The 16710-nt window shown below is 41.0% G+C and overlaps 1 protein-coding gene and 1 long non-coding RNA gene across 2 annotated transcripts in view; one reads left to right on the top strand and one right to left on the bottom strand.

Moving 5' to 3' along the window:
* Nucleotides 1-16710, top strand: part of LOC108879606 (adenylate cyclase type 1) — a 50435-nt gene that overhangs the window by 10511 nt on the left and 23214 nt on the right. Inside the window, exons 3-7 of the mRNA XM_018670937.2 lie at nt 2803-2921; nt 5927-6038; nt 11889-12016; nt 14220-14378; nt 16093-16234. Of these exons, the coding sequence (XP_018526453.1) occupies nt 2803-2921; nt 5927-6038; nt 11889-12016; nt 14220-14378; nt 16093-16234 (660 nt within the window). The remainder of the gene's footprint in view (nt 1-2802; nt 2922-5926; nt 6039-11888; nt 12017-14219; nt 14379-16092; nt 16235-16710) is intronic.
* LOC108879607 (uncharacterized) overlaps nt 1-16710 on the bottom strand; it is a 36666-nt gene that overhangs the window by 16148 nt on the left and 3808 nt on the right. The window contains exon 3 of the long non-coding RNA XR_001960371.2: nt 13037-13239. This is a non-coding gene — a long non-coding RNA (uncharacterized LOC108879607). The remainder of the gene's footprint in view (nt 1-13036; nt 13240-16710) is intronic.

Below are 16710 nucleotides of genomic sequence, written 5' to 3'. Positions count from 1 at the left end.
GAGGACAGTCTAGAAATCATCTCCCATGTTGCCTCTGGAGAACATCTGTTCATCTGACTGTACTGATGACATTAAGCCTTAGAATCAGTCACAATCATAAACCACATGGTCAGAGTCTGATACATTAATCAGTTTGTTCACCTAAAGCACAAAATGCTTGGAGCAAACCATTTCTCAGTGTTGATGGATGATGGATTCATTCACAAGTCTATACATTTTGTGGAGCTTTTTTTGTCATGACTACTTTCGCACAGAAGTTTTGGAGCTCTCGCACCGCAAATAAAGGCAGAAGGATCCCTGTAGTGGGTCGTGTGCGTCCTCAAATGCAGCAGCTGCATCCCCAACAAGACCTCAAACTGTCCCACAAACATCCTGAAAAATATGTCCCCAACCAGCCACAGTGGAGCTTGTATATTCTGGTATATTCGCGGGCAAGTGTCTCGCATTTTCACATTCTATATTCACGTCGCACTGTATGTGAAAAGGCCTTTACTCTTGAACTTGCTGCGCCTGATTCCAGCAGTTTAAGCCGCTGACTTTCACTCATTTAGAGGGAGATTGAGCCTGTTCACCAGAGTTACATAGAGCAAGAACTATGCAAGCTGTTGTTTTAAGGTAGAATAGTTACATAATATTGTTTTAATATAGAGAAGAACTGAATCTGTATATCACACGCCTAGCAACAGCGAGTTATGTTACATGTCACTATGCAGGGTTCTTTTCTTTTCCCCGCCCTGTTTTCTCATTCCCTCTTCATGCTTCTTTTTTGCTTTTTCTATTTTGGTTTGGATTTCATAAACAGGTGCTACATCTTAAATTGGCTGTGTTATTGTTGTCTTCAACGAGAAAGAATAAGTTTGAAGAAAAAGAAACCATTCTCCTCCCCCTCCCTCCTCAGTTTCAGATTGTTCATGTCAAAGACGGCAAAGGTTTTTGTGGGGAGTTTTTCCGTCTTGTTAAAACGGCAGGATGTGTGTTAATGTGAGAGAAAATGATTCATTAATAAACCACCATGAGAGGAGCCACAGTGAATTGAGCCTGGGACAGATGAGAGAGATGGGAATCATTAATGTGCAATTAGAACATGTTCGGGGAAGAGATTAATAAAGCAGATACACAAATTATCTCACAAAAACGACCACACCTTCACACTTTCACTTATCGTGATTTCCACACCTGACACACACACACACACACAGACACACACATCCTCCATCGGTAGGATGTGAGTGTGATGGCTGTCTCTAAAAGCCGCTTAGCTTTTCATTGGCAGGTGAGGAGCAGTTACGTGTGAATGGATGTATAATGTGAAACAGTGTCGGAGGGAGACACAGGAGAGCCCGGCTGCTTTTATAACCCTGCTTCTCAACAGCTATTCAGCAGAGCCGCCTGATGATTCATTGTGCATTCACAAACCATTTGACATCCTGCTAGAGTTTCAAGCGTACTTTATGCTGCTGCAACTGAGACTGTTCACACACACACACACACACACATACCCATAAAAACAAATATGCTGATCTAAGTGGTTACTGCTTTAGGCTCGTGCTGAAAGAAACAGCAGAGGAGTTATTTTTAATTTGATAAGTTCGTTTTAAGCCCAGTATCCCCACAAATAACAATGCCAATGCAGGAAGTAACCTTCACTAAGTGTTTTAGTTTCCTAATTTACCAAACCATAACAACACTTAACAGACCACAGTCACAATCCTCACCTAACCTTAATCATATCTCATCACTGTGCACAGATATTGTACAAAGTGAGAATTTTAAAAGCACTGACATGGAAAGAAAATATTACTACATGTAATCAGGGCTTTGCAGAATCCAGGTTATGTTTTGCACATGTAAACAAATTATCCTGGATTGTAAAAACCTGGATATACTCCCTGGAGTACCTCGATAGAAACCAGGATACTGTGGCATAGAAACACCTTATCTAGGTTACACACTCAGTGTTCTTATGTGTTGATAAGGTTGAAAGATTTGTTGTTTTTCTCTGTTTTTATCTTTATAAGATTAATGTCTTTGGGATTTTGGACAAAACAAGAATTTAAGTCTTTTTCTGGACTCTGGGAACTTGAAATTCAAAATTCACAATTAAAAATATGTTTAGATTTTTAAGATTAAACTATCAGTCTAATAATAGAAACATACTGATACAGTTACATGTAACTAAAGCCACTGCCTTCAGTTTTTGCAGGCTAAAACAGGGCTGCAAATAATGATTTTTCATTATTGATTCTTTACTTATTTTTTTAATTAATCAGCCACGTCAGATAATCAATACCTGTTCTGAGTTAACTGCAGTTAACCATTACTTTCCAGATCGCTTAATATTAAAGTATTTTCTTTATGGTTTGGTCAATAAAACTGTAAGGTGACATCCTCAAACCGCTTCAACCAACAGTCCAAAATATAAAAAAATATTCATCATCAATTAGTTTTGCATCGAGCTTGAAAAATAAATCATCATCATCATCAATAAAAAAGTTCTGTTGATTGATTCATTGCTTGACTGACTAAATGTTTCAGTGCTAATTTAGTTTGAAATGATATAAAACAGAGAAATAATCACATTTTTGAGGCTTGAATCAGTAAACGTTGGATATTTTTATGTCTTTGCTCCACTCTCTGGTGTTTGGATGTTTACATGAACACACAGAACAGTTTGTTTATATTTGTTTGCTTGTGCCTGCACGAGTACAAACACACCGTATCCACATTTACTGTACATCCACATCCTCCCAGTATAAACTTCTAACACGGCTGCCTCCTCTGTTTTAACCCCTCCCTCCTCAGGAGCGTCTGCTAATGAGTCTACTGCCCAGGAATGTTGCCATGGAGATGAAGGAGGACTTCCTGAAGCCGCCTGAGAGGATCTTTCACAAGATCTACATCCAACGTCACGACAATGTCAGGTATGGGGGTGTCATGACAACTGTGGACGGCAGAGGTGTGCGGAGGGGGCTGGAGTGTTTGATCCAGGTGTCACCTGCTGTGACGTCAAGGTCAAGAATAGAAGGAGAGCAATTAAGATTAGCCATTAAGGCTGATGCAATCAAACTATGTAAAGGTTAGAGAGAAAGAGAAAAGGGGGGGGGGCGTCTCCTCTGCCGTTTGTGGCGGTGGTGTTTTGGATTTTTGCAGTGACTGTGATATTATTTAATTATCAAATATTAAACCGCTGAGAATGTTGTTTTATTAGAAGCACAAAAGCAGCCAAAATATTAAGTCATGGTCTCCTTACTTAGCGTTTTTCCTGGAGCTTTCCACTCCAGTTAAGAGTGAATTTGAATGCTCAGGTGTTTTCTTTTTCTGAGACAAATTGGCCTGTACCAGACACATTGAACTACCAGATGTTTATGGCTTCGTCCAAAAACTACGACTATGACTTGGCTCTAGCCGCCGTATTTTCTTCATAATTTCATCACATCCAAGATTTTAGGAAATACTGAGGAGCGGCAGCTTTGTGGTTTAACAGCACTCTCTGTAAATAACACATTTAAGGAACATCATCATCACAACATGGTCTCCTTTTCTTGGATTCCAATTAGTGAAATAAAGACTTCTGCAGCTTTTGCAGGTTGTTATCATGACTGCAGACTCTACATACTAACACCAGACTGGAGGGAACAGTAACTACACTGTGGAGAAACCAAAGATTTAATGATACAAAAATAAGAGTTAGTACTCATTTGTTAATGTTGTTAATAAGAGTTTGGAGTTTCGGCCTCAAAGTGAGTCCTAGTTGAAAGTTGACCTCTTTAATGACTAGAATTAGTGTTAATAACACACAGTAGAGTGAAGGGTGATGCAGTTCATAAAATGCTAAAATGGTGCCACAATTAGCTGATAAATCTCTTTTTTTTTTTTTGAAAGAAAGCTGATGGTTTAAGTCATTCATCAGGGTCTAATCCCATTTCCAGCACCTCAAACACAAGGACTTTTTTCAGCCCTACTGGCCTATTCAGCAGCCGCCTCTATTGCACTTGTAATGAAGGAAATATTAGAGAGTGTGAGAACTGGCCTGACTCTGAGCTGATTACATTCCAACGAGGCAGTAAAGAGAAACGGAGAGCTGTATCAGTGCTGCTGAGTGTGGGAGTGGAGGGCTAGGTAGCATGTCAACAGCACTCCTGTCAAGAGACAATCCTCTCCACTCTGTCTGTCTCTTTTTTTCTCCTCCTCTCTCCCTCTGTCTGTGTCTGTCTGTCTGCTCCCACACTCACCCACAGCTCGGGAACATCACCGCCCGTTCACCAGCCTCTGCTGCTGCTGCTGCTGCTGCACTGGCACTCGGCCAAGCATCACGCTGCTGCACCCAGCTCCCGCTCCTCGTCTCCAGGGAGCTGCTACAGACGCGCACATGCACACCTAAACACATGGTGGTGAAAACAAAAACACGAGCTTCATGTTGCCGAGCAGGGCAGGGGCGTGACATCTCCCTGATCTGGCCCCCCTTTGATGTGGCCCCAAGAACATTTGATCGCACACCTATTTAGCTCTGCCACCGCTCTCCTCTCCCCCGCCTCCTATCTCCCCTCTCTGCCCTCCTCTTGCCTTCTCCTCCTCACCCACGGCACACCAGCACGACCCGCAGCACAGCGCCATTCAAAGACAAATCACACAACAGAGCTCTTCTGTCGAGCAGCAGTCGTGATCCCAGCTTTGCATACATCAGGCTCCTGAGCAACTATACTGTGCTGCCAAAAAGAGCAACAGCAACTCAGTCACGATGCAGAGGAAGGGCCTCTTCATGCAGCAAGGAAACATAAACACTTTTAGGGAACCAAAATGTGTCCCTATAGCACCTGCCTGGAGAGTTGAAAACTGTCAAGTACCAAAAGCTGGCGTTGAATGTCTGGTCAGATTCATCTTGTTTACTATTTAAAGCAGAATTTAGCCAGTTTTATTGAGTCAAACTTCACATACGGCTGCTGACGTCTGGACTAGATTCAATGTGTTCTCACAGATAAAAACAAGAGCACTGTTTGTGGTTCAAATACCTTAAGTCAACAACATACTGCATGAAGTGGTGGCCCATGTAAATTATGATCATTGTCTGTCAGGAGCAAAGATAAAGGAGGATTTGGAAGTTTCTTCACATTTTAAGCTTTTTGAGTATCATTTTACACCTTTGTGGTTAGGGTTAGGGTTAGCTATTAAAAAACATTGTGTGAAATGATACGAAAAGAAAAAAAAGGTCATCTGGGGACCATGAATGTGCAAAATTTCAGTGGACCGAAACTTCCATATGAACTGAGCATGAAAGTTCAATCTTGAGATGAGATGTGAATGATACTGTCAGAAAAAGATAGTAAGTGGGCCTTTGGTTAATGAGTTTTGTTTGGACTTCTCTTGAGCCATTTAGCAGTAAAATGTAAGGTCTCAAAAACTAGTCAAACTCAGGTATCATATCGGCACTAGCATCAAAGAATCAATCAGCTCTACTCACAACCCCGATTCAGATGCCTTTACTCCACAGGGGGGAAGAGTAATTTTTTTTGGACTGAGAGTCAATAAGATCCATAACACCTTGTTTTGCTGCCATCTGGCCTGCCTCTGAGCAAATGAACGAGGGGCTAAGTAGCTTTCAACACCTTCCTCAACCCCACTACAGCAGTTAGCCAGCAGCAGGCAATTTAGCTCCATAACTGATTTAGTGGTTGGCCTAAAAGACGCTTTCACTTATCAGGGATTGGATTATGGTACTTGCTGCTTGCTCCACTTTTGATCTCCATTAGCCAATTTACCTGTGGGTATTTTGTGCCAGAAAAGAGGAGAAAAATACTGTTCGGTGCAGTTAACACACCCCGTCTGTTTCTGTAGGTTTTATTTTTTTATCGCATTGGAACAGGGAGAAACCAAATCAGCTGTCATGATGAGTTTATCTTAAAATCTCTTTTTTTTCCTCTCCTGACAGCATCCTGTTTGCAGACATTGTGGGTTTCACCAGCTTGGCCTCTCAGTGCACAGCTCAGGAACTGGTCAAACTGCTCAACGAACTCTTCGGGAAGTTTGATGAACTGGCTACAGTAAGTGCTCGACCTTCACTAAAGATATTCAAAGACTTTTATTCCAAACTCTTAAGTTTAATGCAGTAATCTTTGTCTTTTAAATAGCTTTTATTGATCTTCCAGATCCTTATAAAGTTTACTTGGTGAATGTGTGAATTCAGAAGACAAACAATCGCTACGTTTACATGCACAAAATATTCTCTTTTATTCCAAAAAAGACAATATTCCTAAAAAGCTGGGCTAATGGAAATTAATATTCCACTAATAATCCCGTTTATGTGAAGCTGTGCATTAATGCAAAACACCCCTAAAAACCTATTAATATCCAAGTCTTTCATAATGTTTTAAATTAGGTTTGTTTGTCCTTCCAGACAGAAATGTGAGCTTTTCTTTTGAGTGTTCATCTCCATCCCAGCCTAGAAAACTATTGTCTAGCACAGCTAAGATGCATATTCCAAATGTGCTGTATGCAAGTGCAAAGAATGCTCCTAACACCTGGATAATATCAACATGTATTACTTGGAAAATGACCCATATTTCCCCGAGTGATATTAACATTCATCTGGAGTCATGTTTCTGTTAATAACACTCTGTTTTAGCTCTGTTTTGGTCTCCACCATCTCCTGAGGGGAAATCTCTGGCTCTTTAGCTGCTAAATGCTCCACTATGTCTGCTGTTTGCTGCTGAGCAAGGCAGTCTGCAGTGACTTTTTACAGCTTTTTCTCTGACAACAGCTGCCTGCTGCGGCTGAAAGCAACACTATGAGAGAGGTGAGAGTGAAGCAACAGCAGTGAAGTTGTGAGTGACAATGAGCTGAAACTCACTATGAAGCTCTGCAGAGCTGAAGGAGCAGATTTGGGTGATAATTCTGTTTCACACTGTCACATTGTTTTTATATTAGATACATTATAAAGAGATGGCGCCATATTGCTGCGAAGAAGACACTTCACCACGTCGCCTTTGCTTCTTGAACCTGAACCAAACAAAGACGGTGTAATGAGTGTGGTTTCAGATAGACATCACAGAATCAGAGGCGTTGACACTGCAGCCTGTTTGTCACTAGGTTTCTGTCCCGCCACGCTCACCTCTGTCTGATGTTTGAGCAGGTGGCAGACGTGAGTTTTCCAGCATTTCTTGTGAGAACTGGTGGCTGATGAGACCCCAAAACACTTAAGTTGCAGGCCACAAAGTCAAAGCAATATGTTGAACAGCACAGAAAAAACATTCTGTGAAGTGTTCAGGAGGTTTTTAAAGCTTTTTCACTGAAAATTACACTGTTGAATACAATCAGAGTGAAGAAAAACAGTAAAGTTGTGGGTCAAAAAACCAAAACAATTAGCTAAAAGAAGCTAAAACGCTCAGTGGAGCTGAGAGGAAGTGTAGAGTCAGGTGATATTTCTCTGTGGCTTCATCATTGTTTGTTGTTAATGCAATGTATCTTTGTAATTACTGCAATTTCTTGTTACTTATAATCACTGATACTGATGTGTTATAAGCTAAAATGGCCTTGCAGATGTGTCAACTGAGCTCTAGTTATCTCCAGTGAGATAACTGCACAAGATGGTGCAGCAAACAGAGAAAAAGTTCATTTAAATGATCACTTCTGTTATGAAATAATGTCACTGAGCCATCACAGCCTACAGAGAGGGAGGCAGGCTGGCTGCAAGTGGCTCTAAACAGTTGGTGAGCTCCTGTTTCAGTGTGTTGTTGTTCCTGTGCAGCACAAAATGCCTCCAAGAAAAGAAAAAAAAAAAACGAAATGTATTATTTAGTCCTGGAGCTCATTTATTATGCCGAGCCATATATTGATCTGAGAGTGAAAGTAAAGCTGGAGAGGCTGACTGATGTGGAGGAAGAGGAGGAGGGAGAGGAGGAGATGAAGGTCAAGAAGGAGAGGGAACTGGAAGGGTGAGATGAGTGAACCGATTTTTAGATGGAGGGGAGATAAGGGCTGAGGAGGTGGAGTGTTTCGCTGTATGTGTGTGTGTGTGTGTGTGTGTGTGTGTGCGCGCACCACTGGGACTCTTGCACTTGATAAAGGCAGAGTGTGTGTATGGTAGTATACACTGTATGTCAGTAAGCCTGTGTAGCGTTGTTCTCTGGGAAAGAAGATTAGGTGAGTGATAGGTTATCTGCCGCCAGACTACTGTAATCATATAAATACTGCATGAGCAACACACACACACACACACACACACACACACACAACACACACACACACACACACACTTTATCCACTCGACGTAAAGCCATAGTTTTATCTGAGCTGTCAGTAGCTGCACAGTGTAATACATCACATCAACACACACACATAACAGTACCTCTGTTAACCTCAGGTCAAAGAGAGGATGGATTCACTACCTCAGTTAAAAGCTGTGAGAAACAGTGATTGACAATATAATCTTAACTCAAGGTCCACTTACATTACAAGCTCTGGAGCTTTCAACCACATCACATGCTCTTCAGTAGCAGATGGACTTGACTCAGTAACTGTTAAGTGTGAAAACAGGCAGCTGTATGTGTTCAGATGAGAATGACCTCCAATCCACTGATGAAGACCTGTGAGATGTGGCTGAAAATGCCAGAAAAAAACAAGTAAGTGGACCTTGAGTTAGAGGATAACTTGAACCTTGAACGTTTATTTTCCATGTTTCCAAAGAGTAAAATCATTTTTTGTTGAACCAGAAACATTGTTTTATATCACTACCAGACTCCATTGACAAAAACAGTGATTCTACTGAGCAGGACACAGGAGCTGCTGGAACACCACTGTCCTGATCTGTTAGTTAGTTTGTGTTATTGTGTGACTTTAAGTAATGGAACAAGTATTCAGACCCTTTATATAAGTACAAGTACCACAAAAAAAACACAAACAAACAATCTGATCAAGGCAGTGGTTGCTCCTGTGTCCTGCTCAGTAAAATCACGGTTTTTGTCAATGGAGTCTGGTTGTGATATATAGTGATGCTTCTGGTTAAATTTCTGTAAGAATCCTATCCACAATGTTATCAGACACTTGTAATAACAATCTGAGTCACCAATCAAAATAATTATTTTAGCTTTTTAGCTTCTTTTAGCTCACCAATTTTAGACCGACTGTAAAGAGCAGCATGTAGAACTAGACAAACGTGACTCTACGTGAACGCTAATGTTGCTCCATGTCTTTCATCACTATTTAATGATTTTAATTATTACACATGTACTTTGCAAACATCAAAAAGAGGTCACAAACAGCCTATTATAACATATAAAACTCTGCCTTGTCCAAAATGTCAGTTACACCACACTCTCACTCCACCCTCATTGTGCCACCTGCCTGACCTCGTCTTCCACCAGGCCAAGTGATCTCTTCAGACAGTTTACTCTTGCTTTCTACATGCACACACATAAACACACACGTGCACACACACACACACACACACACACACAGAAGTCACATGATCAGCAGGATTATCCCTCTTGAGTTCATTCTGCATCTCAGCAATCAGTCATGGCTTAACGTGCGGGAGAGACACACAGGGAGAGAAAGAGCAAGATACAAGGTGATATGTGGCTTGCTATCAGTGCTCCAGAGCTCAGTACGCCATTATATGGAAATCTTGTGATGAGGATATATTGTGTGCATGTGTGTGTGTTGCTGCAGCTGCAGCCTAATTGAGATTTATACCCTGTCGTGTTAGCGAGGGAGAAATTCACTTTCAAACCGACTCTGTCGCAGCTGCTGAGCCTGTCTGACTGCTGTATGCTACACAACACATTTATTCCCCAGAGGCTCAACCTAAACTTAACCATAACAGACACACGCACTGAGTTAACCCCCTAACCTTCACCTAACTGTAACGGAGACGGAAATGAATCAAACCACACTGGGGGCGAAGATTTAGCCTCCAATTAGACAAAGTGTCCCCAGTCAGCTGGTTTAAAATCTTCAATTTTGTCTCTAAAAGCAAACACAGATACCTTTCTCCTGAGACATGGCTTGCTGTCAGCTGATAATTTCTCTCTCATTTCTGTTCTCACACACACACACATACACACACATATACACACACTCTCCATTTCTGTTCCTAGCGCTGGGATAATCATCCACGTTCTGAATTCTCATATCCTCCCACGCCAGAATCTTTCTGCTCCCGTGAGCAGAAAACCAGAGCACCCCGTCTCCTCTCTTCTCATCTCCGCCTCTTACCCTGCAGTTGTCATGAATCCTCTGCATGTGTGTGTGTGTGTTTGTCACTCAGAGGCTGCCTGCAGGCTAAGCTTTGTAGGGTCTACCATTACAATTTTCTGATGACTGTGTGTGATACAGTGCCAAATGGAAACCCTGAGTGTGTGTTTGCGACTACAGTGAACTACCTGTACAGTATGTTTGCATGTAACTGTGCAGCTGTTTGCATTTTTACTGCAGGTACATGAGTGTGTGCATGTTGTAAAGGTGTGTGTGTGTGTGTGTATTGGTGTTTGTGTACGTGTGTGTGTCATCACTGCTGAGTTTGTGCACAATGTGCACTGTGACAAATAGCTGATCTGTCTGGGAATGTGTGGGCGGGATTCTACTTCAAGAGCATGTCGGAGCAATTAGAGTTGGCCTCAACTACAAACACACACATGGTTGCACAAGCACACACATCTGATTTACATGAGCAGAGATGCAGCTGCAGAATCCATGCAGTTTTTGTGGTGCATTCAGATCTCGAGTAACCGGAGTTATAGCACGTTCTCCCTTCATGTAAAGTGTGATTAACTTCCAGCTGTTAACTGATGAACGTCATGGTTTAGTTCCCACAGTGTTTTCACTGAAACTCTGCTGAACTTTTGCTTCTTTCCCAAGAGAAACTGTTTACTGTCGTCAAGTTTTGCTGTTTATCAGCAGAGGAGAAGGTTTAAAATAGCACTGATGGCTTCATAACTAGTAACATGAGAGGAATTAAAGTTTGAAAAGGTGCAGTGTGTGATCTATGCCACTTTCTTAATTCCAGTTAATTAAGGAATGATAAGAGAATCAATTATTTTGAGAAAAAGAAGAATGTAATCTTAGTTTCCATTTGCTTTTATTTTTAAACAGTGGCCCTAATGTACTGTCACAGCTTTCACATCAAATATATGTCTTTTAATACATAGGCTAATGCTAAACGACTACAGTTCAAACTAAATCCACAGCAACAACTGTGGCAACTTCTCCAAGATGCTAGAAACAAACTACCTGCCAGGTTGTGCACAGAAACCCATTTAACAAGTTTTTGAACAATCAGGATATAACGTTTTGATTTGTGAGGTTTAAAGGTACAAACAGGAGGATTTTGTCACCTTTGAACACCTGTTTTCTCCTGTTTCCAGTCTGTATGCTAAGCTAAGCTAACGCGGCTGCTCGTCGTAGCTTGAGAGTGATTTACATTTTGTATCAGCACCTATGAATGCATTTCTGTGCCTACACTGTATATGCCACACATCACAAAAGGCCAAAAAAAGAGAAGTTTAAAACCTTTTAACTCATGGTTTTGTCTGTTTCAGAGGTAGGAGTCAAAAAGAGCAGATGTATTGTTGCTATAGTTACCAAAAGTTAAATTTCTGATTCAAATTTATAATCAGAAATAATCTAAAAGGAGTATTTTTCATGCTATTATAGGTTATATGCCTGTGACATAATATGAACCTAAACACCAGCCCTTTGCTCTACAACATTAAAAAAAGAGCCAGAGCCAAAACATCACCGAAATTTCAAAATGGCTGTCGCTCGAGCTCACTCATCGTCTCCGTAACCAATGGCAACACATTAATCTAGTCTGTCTAAGTTTAACCATCTGTTCATATAATCAGACATCTGTCCGTCTGTGTGTGTGTGTGTGTGTGTGTGTGTGTTTTCTGCAGGAGAATCACTGCAGGCGAATAAAGATCTTGGGCGACTGTTACTACTGCGTGTCCGGACTGACCCAACCCAAGGCAGACCACGCCCACTGCTGCGTGGAGATGGGCCTGGACATGATTGACACGATCGCGTGAGTCACACACACACACACACACACACACACATATAAATACAACGAAACACCTACATCTTCACTTTAACATGCATCTGTACACCCACACAGTATGTACAGGTCAAAACAAGAGGTTTCACTGTATCTGCAGGAACGTGGTGGATTGAAGTCTCGTCTGAAGTGAAGGGATTTTTTGTTTATTACAACCTGATAAGTTAAATTATTAATGATTAATAATGGATAAAGGATTTTGGTCTGTTAAGGCTAGCATTAGCTCCAACGAGGAGGTTATGTTTTCAGACCTGTGTATTTGCAGAATATTTCAACAACTGCTCAACAGATTCAAATGACATTTGGTGGAAAGTTAGATTACATGCCACAGGAAAGCTGATTAATTTTTGGTGATTGATAACACCACAGTGTGTTCATTAATAATTATGGCTCAGTATTTTGAACAAGAGGTACAGAAGACCCTTTTCCGCATTTAATTTTTTTCTGCAGTATGCTATTTCAGGACTTTTCCTACAAGTTGTGTTCCAATAACAGGAAAATGGCAAACGTATAATTGGAAGCAAGTTAATGAATGAAAACAGTATATATTATAGAGACAACAGATAAGTAAGCATTAAACAGGAAATAGCAAAGTCGAAATAAAGACTCTGCCACTGAATAAAAGCTGAATCTCTGAGTACTTTCTAGTTTTACATCAAATATGTTTCACTGTGTTTCATCTTTAAGGAGATTCAGATCAGCTTAAACTAAACTGAGCATCCATTAGTCATTTGACAGAAACATCATCATTCATCATTAATGCAAAACATATACAATAGTGATATATGATGTAGGAGGAGTTTGTTTTGTTTAGACACAACAAAGTCATGTTGGAAGTATCCATGTGAGTCTTAATATTGAAAACAGATAGATTCTGCAAACTGAGACAAATTGAATTAGCGACATATTTACAATATAAAAGACACTTGCTGGCGCCCTCACCCCCACCAGCATGTTGACACACACACATACACAGAGAGCCTTTACCTCATTTCCTTGTGTGAGCGCTCGTCTGTCATGTTCTTTCCTTGCTGCTCTGTCTGACTGGATGGATGCCGCTGTAGGAGTCCTTTATCTCAGAGGACAGGTGCTGCCATACACACTCATCCTTCCACGTGTGTGTGTGTGTGTGGTTGTGCAGCATCCCTCCTTCAGCCTGATAGGCAGGCCACATTTTCTTTACCGCCACCCTGTAAACACACACACACAAACACACACTTTGTCAGCCCTCCACCACTCTTTATTTCCTTCCTCAGCTCCGTCCGTGACACTGTCTGTCGTCTGAAGTGGCTGACCTCCCGCTGGTGACGAGGAGCTTTGTGTAGTGATTTACTGGAGAGGAGAGGCTTTGGAAAAGTCCCGCTTTATCTCCTGTGCACCACAACACAGCAATGTGAAGGTGGTCTGTACCTGTAGATGCACATGCACCAGAGTGTTTTGTTATTTTGAGGATGCATTACATTGTTGTTGTTTACACTGGATTGGAAACTTGCAATGTTTCTTCCTAGATTTGCCATCTTGCCAAAAAGAATTGTATTTGTTTGGGGGTGTCGCAAAAAATTATTTGGAAATTTGTCAAGTAGTTCTTAAGAAAACAATAACAATACTAAGATTTTACAGCCCTGCTAGCAACCCCTGAAAGGGTGCAATTGGATACAGCTGTGCTTTAAGCTAAAGGCTAAAATCGGCATGCTAACAAGCTAACTGCAACAATGCTTACTATAGGGACATGAATGTCTGTACCAAATTTCATCACAATCCATCCAAGTGCTGCCAAGACATTTCATTGAACAACTTCTAGCATCATGGCTGTACAAGCGTTAAGGTTTAGCCATTAGGATTCATCCTCTGGTGATCGAGAATGTTGGAACCAAATTTCACGGCAATTCATCCCAGTGTTGCTTTGCTGACACACTGCAATCTCACAGTGGTAAGGAGTCCTTTAACAAATACTTTGATGTACACCTAGATCCAGATCTGCACCCTAAAACGAATCACGTTTTCCTTGATCTACATCTTCACCAAATTTCATTTAAATCTGTCAACACGTTTTTGATCTATATGCTACCAAACAGATGTAATCATGTCCTCTTTGATGGACGTTAAATGTTCTTGGTTTTGTTTCAGCAGTTAAAGAGATTAATCTTGTACGCCTTTCTCCCCCCTGCAGGTCGGTGGTGGAGGCGACAGAGGTGGATCTGAACATGCGTGTCGGTCTGCACACAGGACGGGTGCTGTGTGGCGTGCTGGGCCTCAGGAAATGGCAGTATGACGTCTGGTCAAACGATGTCACACTGGCAAATGTGATGGAGGCCGGAGGGCTGCCTGGGTCAGTACTGACTGTTACACACACTGAAACTGGACTCTGAGCGGCCGCAGTACAAACACAACACGCACACACTCACACACACAGTATCCCAGCAACAAAGAGAGAATAAGGCTTTATTGTATGCATCAAATAACAGCATTAACAGATGGAGAAATGCACTATTTCTGCTTATGTACAGCAGCTACACTACTAGTATTTTTATGGATTGCTAAATGTCCAGCATTCAGGACAAACATACAAAACAAATTTATTGAATTTAGCTGACTGACACTATTTATGGTCTCATTAGCCACATACATATTCTTCAAAACCTACAGGCACACTACATTGATAATTATGACCTAGCATCTCAATCTAGATCTGAGTCTCATAATTATTAGACACAGATCTTGCAATTATGATATCTTTTCCTCGATCTGTATCTCATAATTACAAAGTAGTTCTCTTAATTATTAGCTTGTCTTTGTATATGTTAGATACAGATCTTGTAATTAGAATGAGAAGAATTAAACGTGATTATCAAAAATGACGTAAAAGCGTTGTATTCATGAATGCTTTTGTTATCATGAAGTACACATCTTGTCAAGTCAGTTTTATTTAGACAGTCAAAAATCACAAATGTGATAAACATGGCAGCTGTAGTTTACAGAGCTGCATTTTTTTAATCCAATAAAAATTTAGAGACATTAGAGACCATCTTGATTTGACTAAAACCCCATATCACCTGTGGCTGATTTCTTATAATGTACTTTTGCACAGAACTGTGAATTTTGTTCCTCATCTCTTACACTGGAAGCTTATTAGGAAGGGATCTCTTAATGGCCACTGTGACCAGGAGGAATGATTAAAGCAAGCAATAACTGTTCCAGTATTCATATGGGGACCTAAATATTGTTTGAAGACAGACTTGAAAAATGTGAACCAATGCTTATGACCAGGATACACTGTGTGCCAAGAAGGACATTTTACAAGTACAGAAAAATAAATTAATGGTCGGTGCAACACTGTTTGAAGGTTATTTTGAACATATTTTTATCCTTTCTGTATTGAAATTTCTTGTTATGAATCAGAAAACGTCTGCCAACAAGCTCATATCAGCCGATATATTGATCCAGCTGTAGTGGCACAAACTTGTCAAACTGCTCTAACCCAAAATTTCTAATAAACCAAGAAAAAAATATCTAAATAATAGCATCCCTCAACATACAGGACCTGCATCATCATGGTTACAATAATTAACGTGCAGTTAAGCTTATGGAGCAGTCATGGTCTATAGCAGCCATCTTGAATTCTTATCCCAGGGGTTGGTGGGGTTGCTCTGACTTTCCCATGCTTTTCACCCAAATGCAGATGAAATGATTTCACGTTGATGCACTAAGGACAGTAACAGCAGGCCGCTAATATTAAATTAATGCCACTTCATTCAAGAAAACTCATTTACAGTAACAAGCTGATTTGCATTTAAAAAGCAGTGAAATGAGGTCACCTCATTGGCTCAATTTGGTCTTGTTTCAAGTGAAGTAATAAGATTTTAGGACTCGTTACCAGATTAAATGAGTCGTTCGGATGAAAATTTCTTCGCTGTGAAGAATTTTGAGCAAGCTGAAGGGCTATTAGGCCGATAAAAATAATGAGGGGGATAATGATTTGAGACCTTAGTGCCTGACTTTTATCGCTAACTGCTTTTCGTCCTCTGCTGTGCTTGTGCTCTCAGCAAGGTGCACATCACTAGGACCACCCTGGAGTGTTTGAATGGAGACTACGAGGTGGAGCCGGGCTTCGGACACGAGAGACATGCCTTCCTTCAGAAACATCACATAGAGACTTTTTTCATCGTGCCATCACACAGACGCAAAGTACGTCAGGACGGTTTCTTTCTTCTTCTTTTTCACATTTTCTCTCTCTTTCTCTCGCCAGCGTACGATTCGAGAGGCGACACATCTGTCAGTGTTGTAATAGTTAATCCTCTGATGCAGAGAGGGAGGTAGGCCATGTGTTAAGCTGGCATACACATGGCTAGTATCACTATCTCACACCAACTGTACATGTGCACCAAAGCTGAGTGTGTGTGTGTGTGTGTGTCTACTCACAGCGTTTTAAATCCACAGATAAATGCACTCACACAAACACACACACACACACACACACACACACACACACACACATACAAACACTTGATACATCCAGGTTTTCTAACATCACACACTCACAGTTTACTGTAAAAATCCCACTCAAGCCTACTTTATTTCCATGAATGAGATGATTCTCAAAAGCATATTAAAATTCATGCTCTCATGTTTTAAGGAATGTCACGTCACCTCTCCTGTCACGC

Source organism: Lates calcarifer, linkage group LG17, assembly GCF_001640805.2.
Source record: "Lates calcarifer isolate ASB-BC8 linkage group LG17, TLL_Latcal_v3, whole genome shotgun sequence".
In the NCBI taxonomy this organism is placed as follows: domain Eukaryota; kingdom Metazoa; phylum Chordata; class Actinopteri; family Centropomidae; genus Lates; species Lates calcarifer.
The sequence above is the reverse complement of the archived record's forward strand: the minus strand, read 5'-3'. Positions and strand labels throughout refer to the sequence as shown.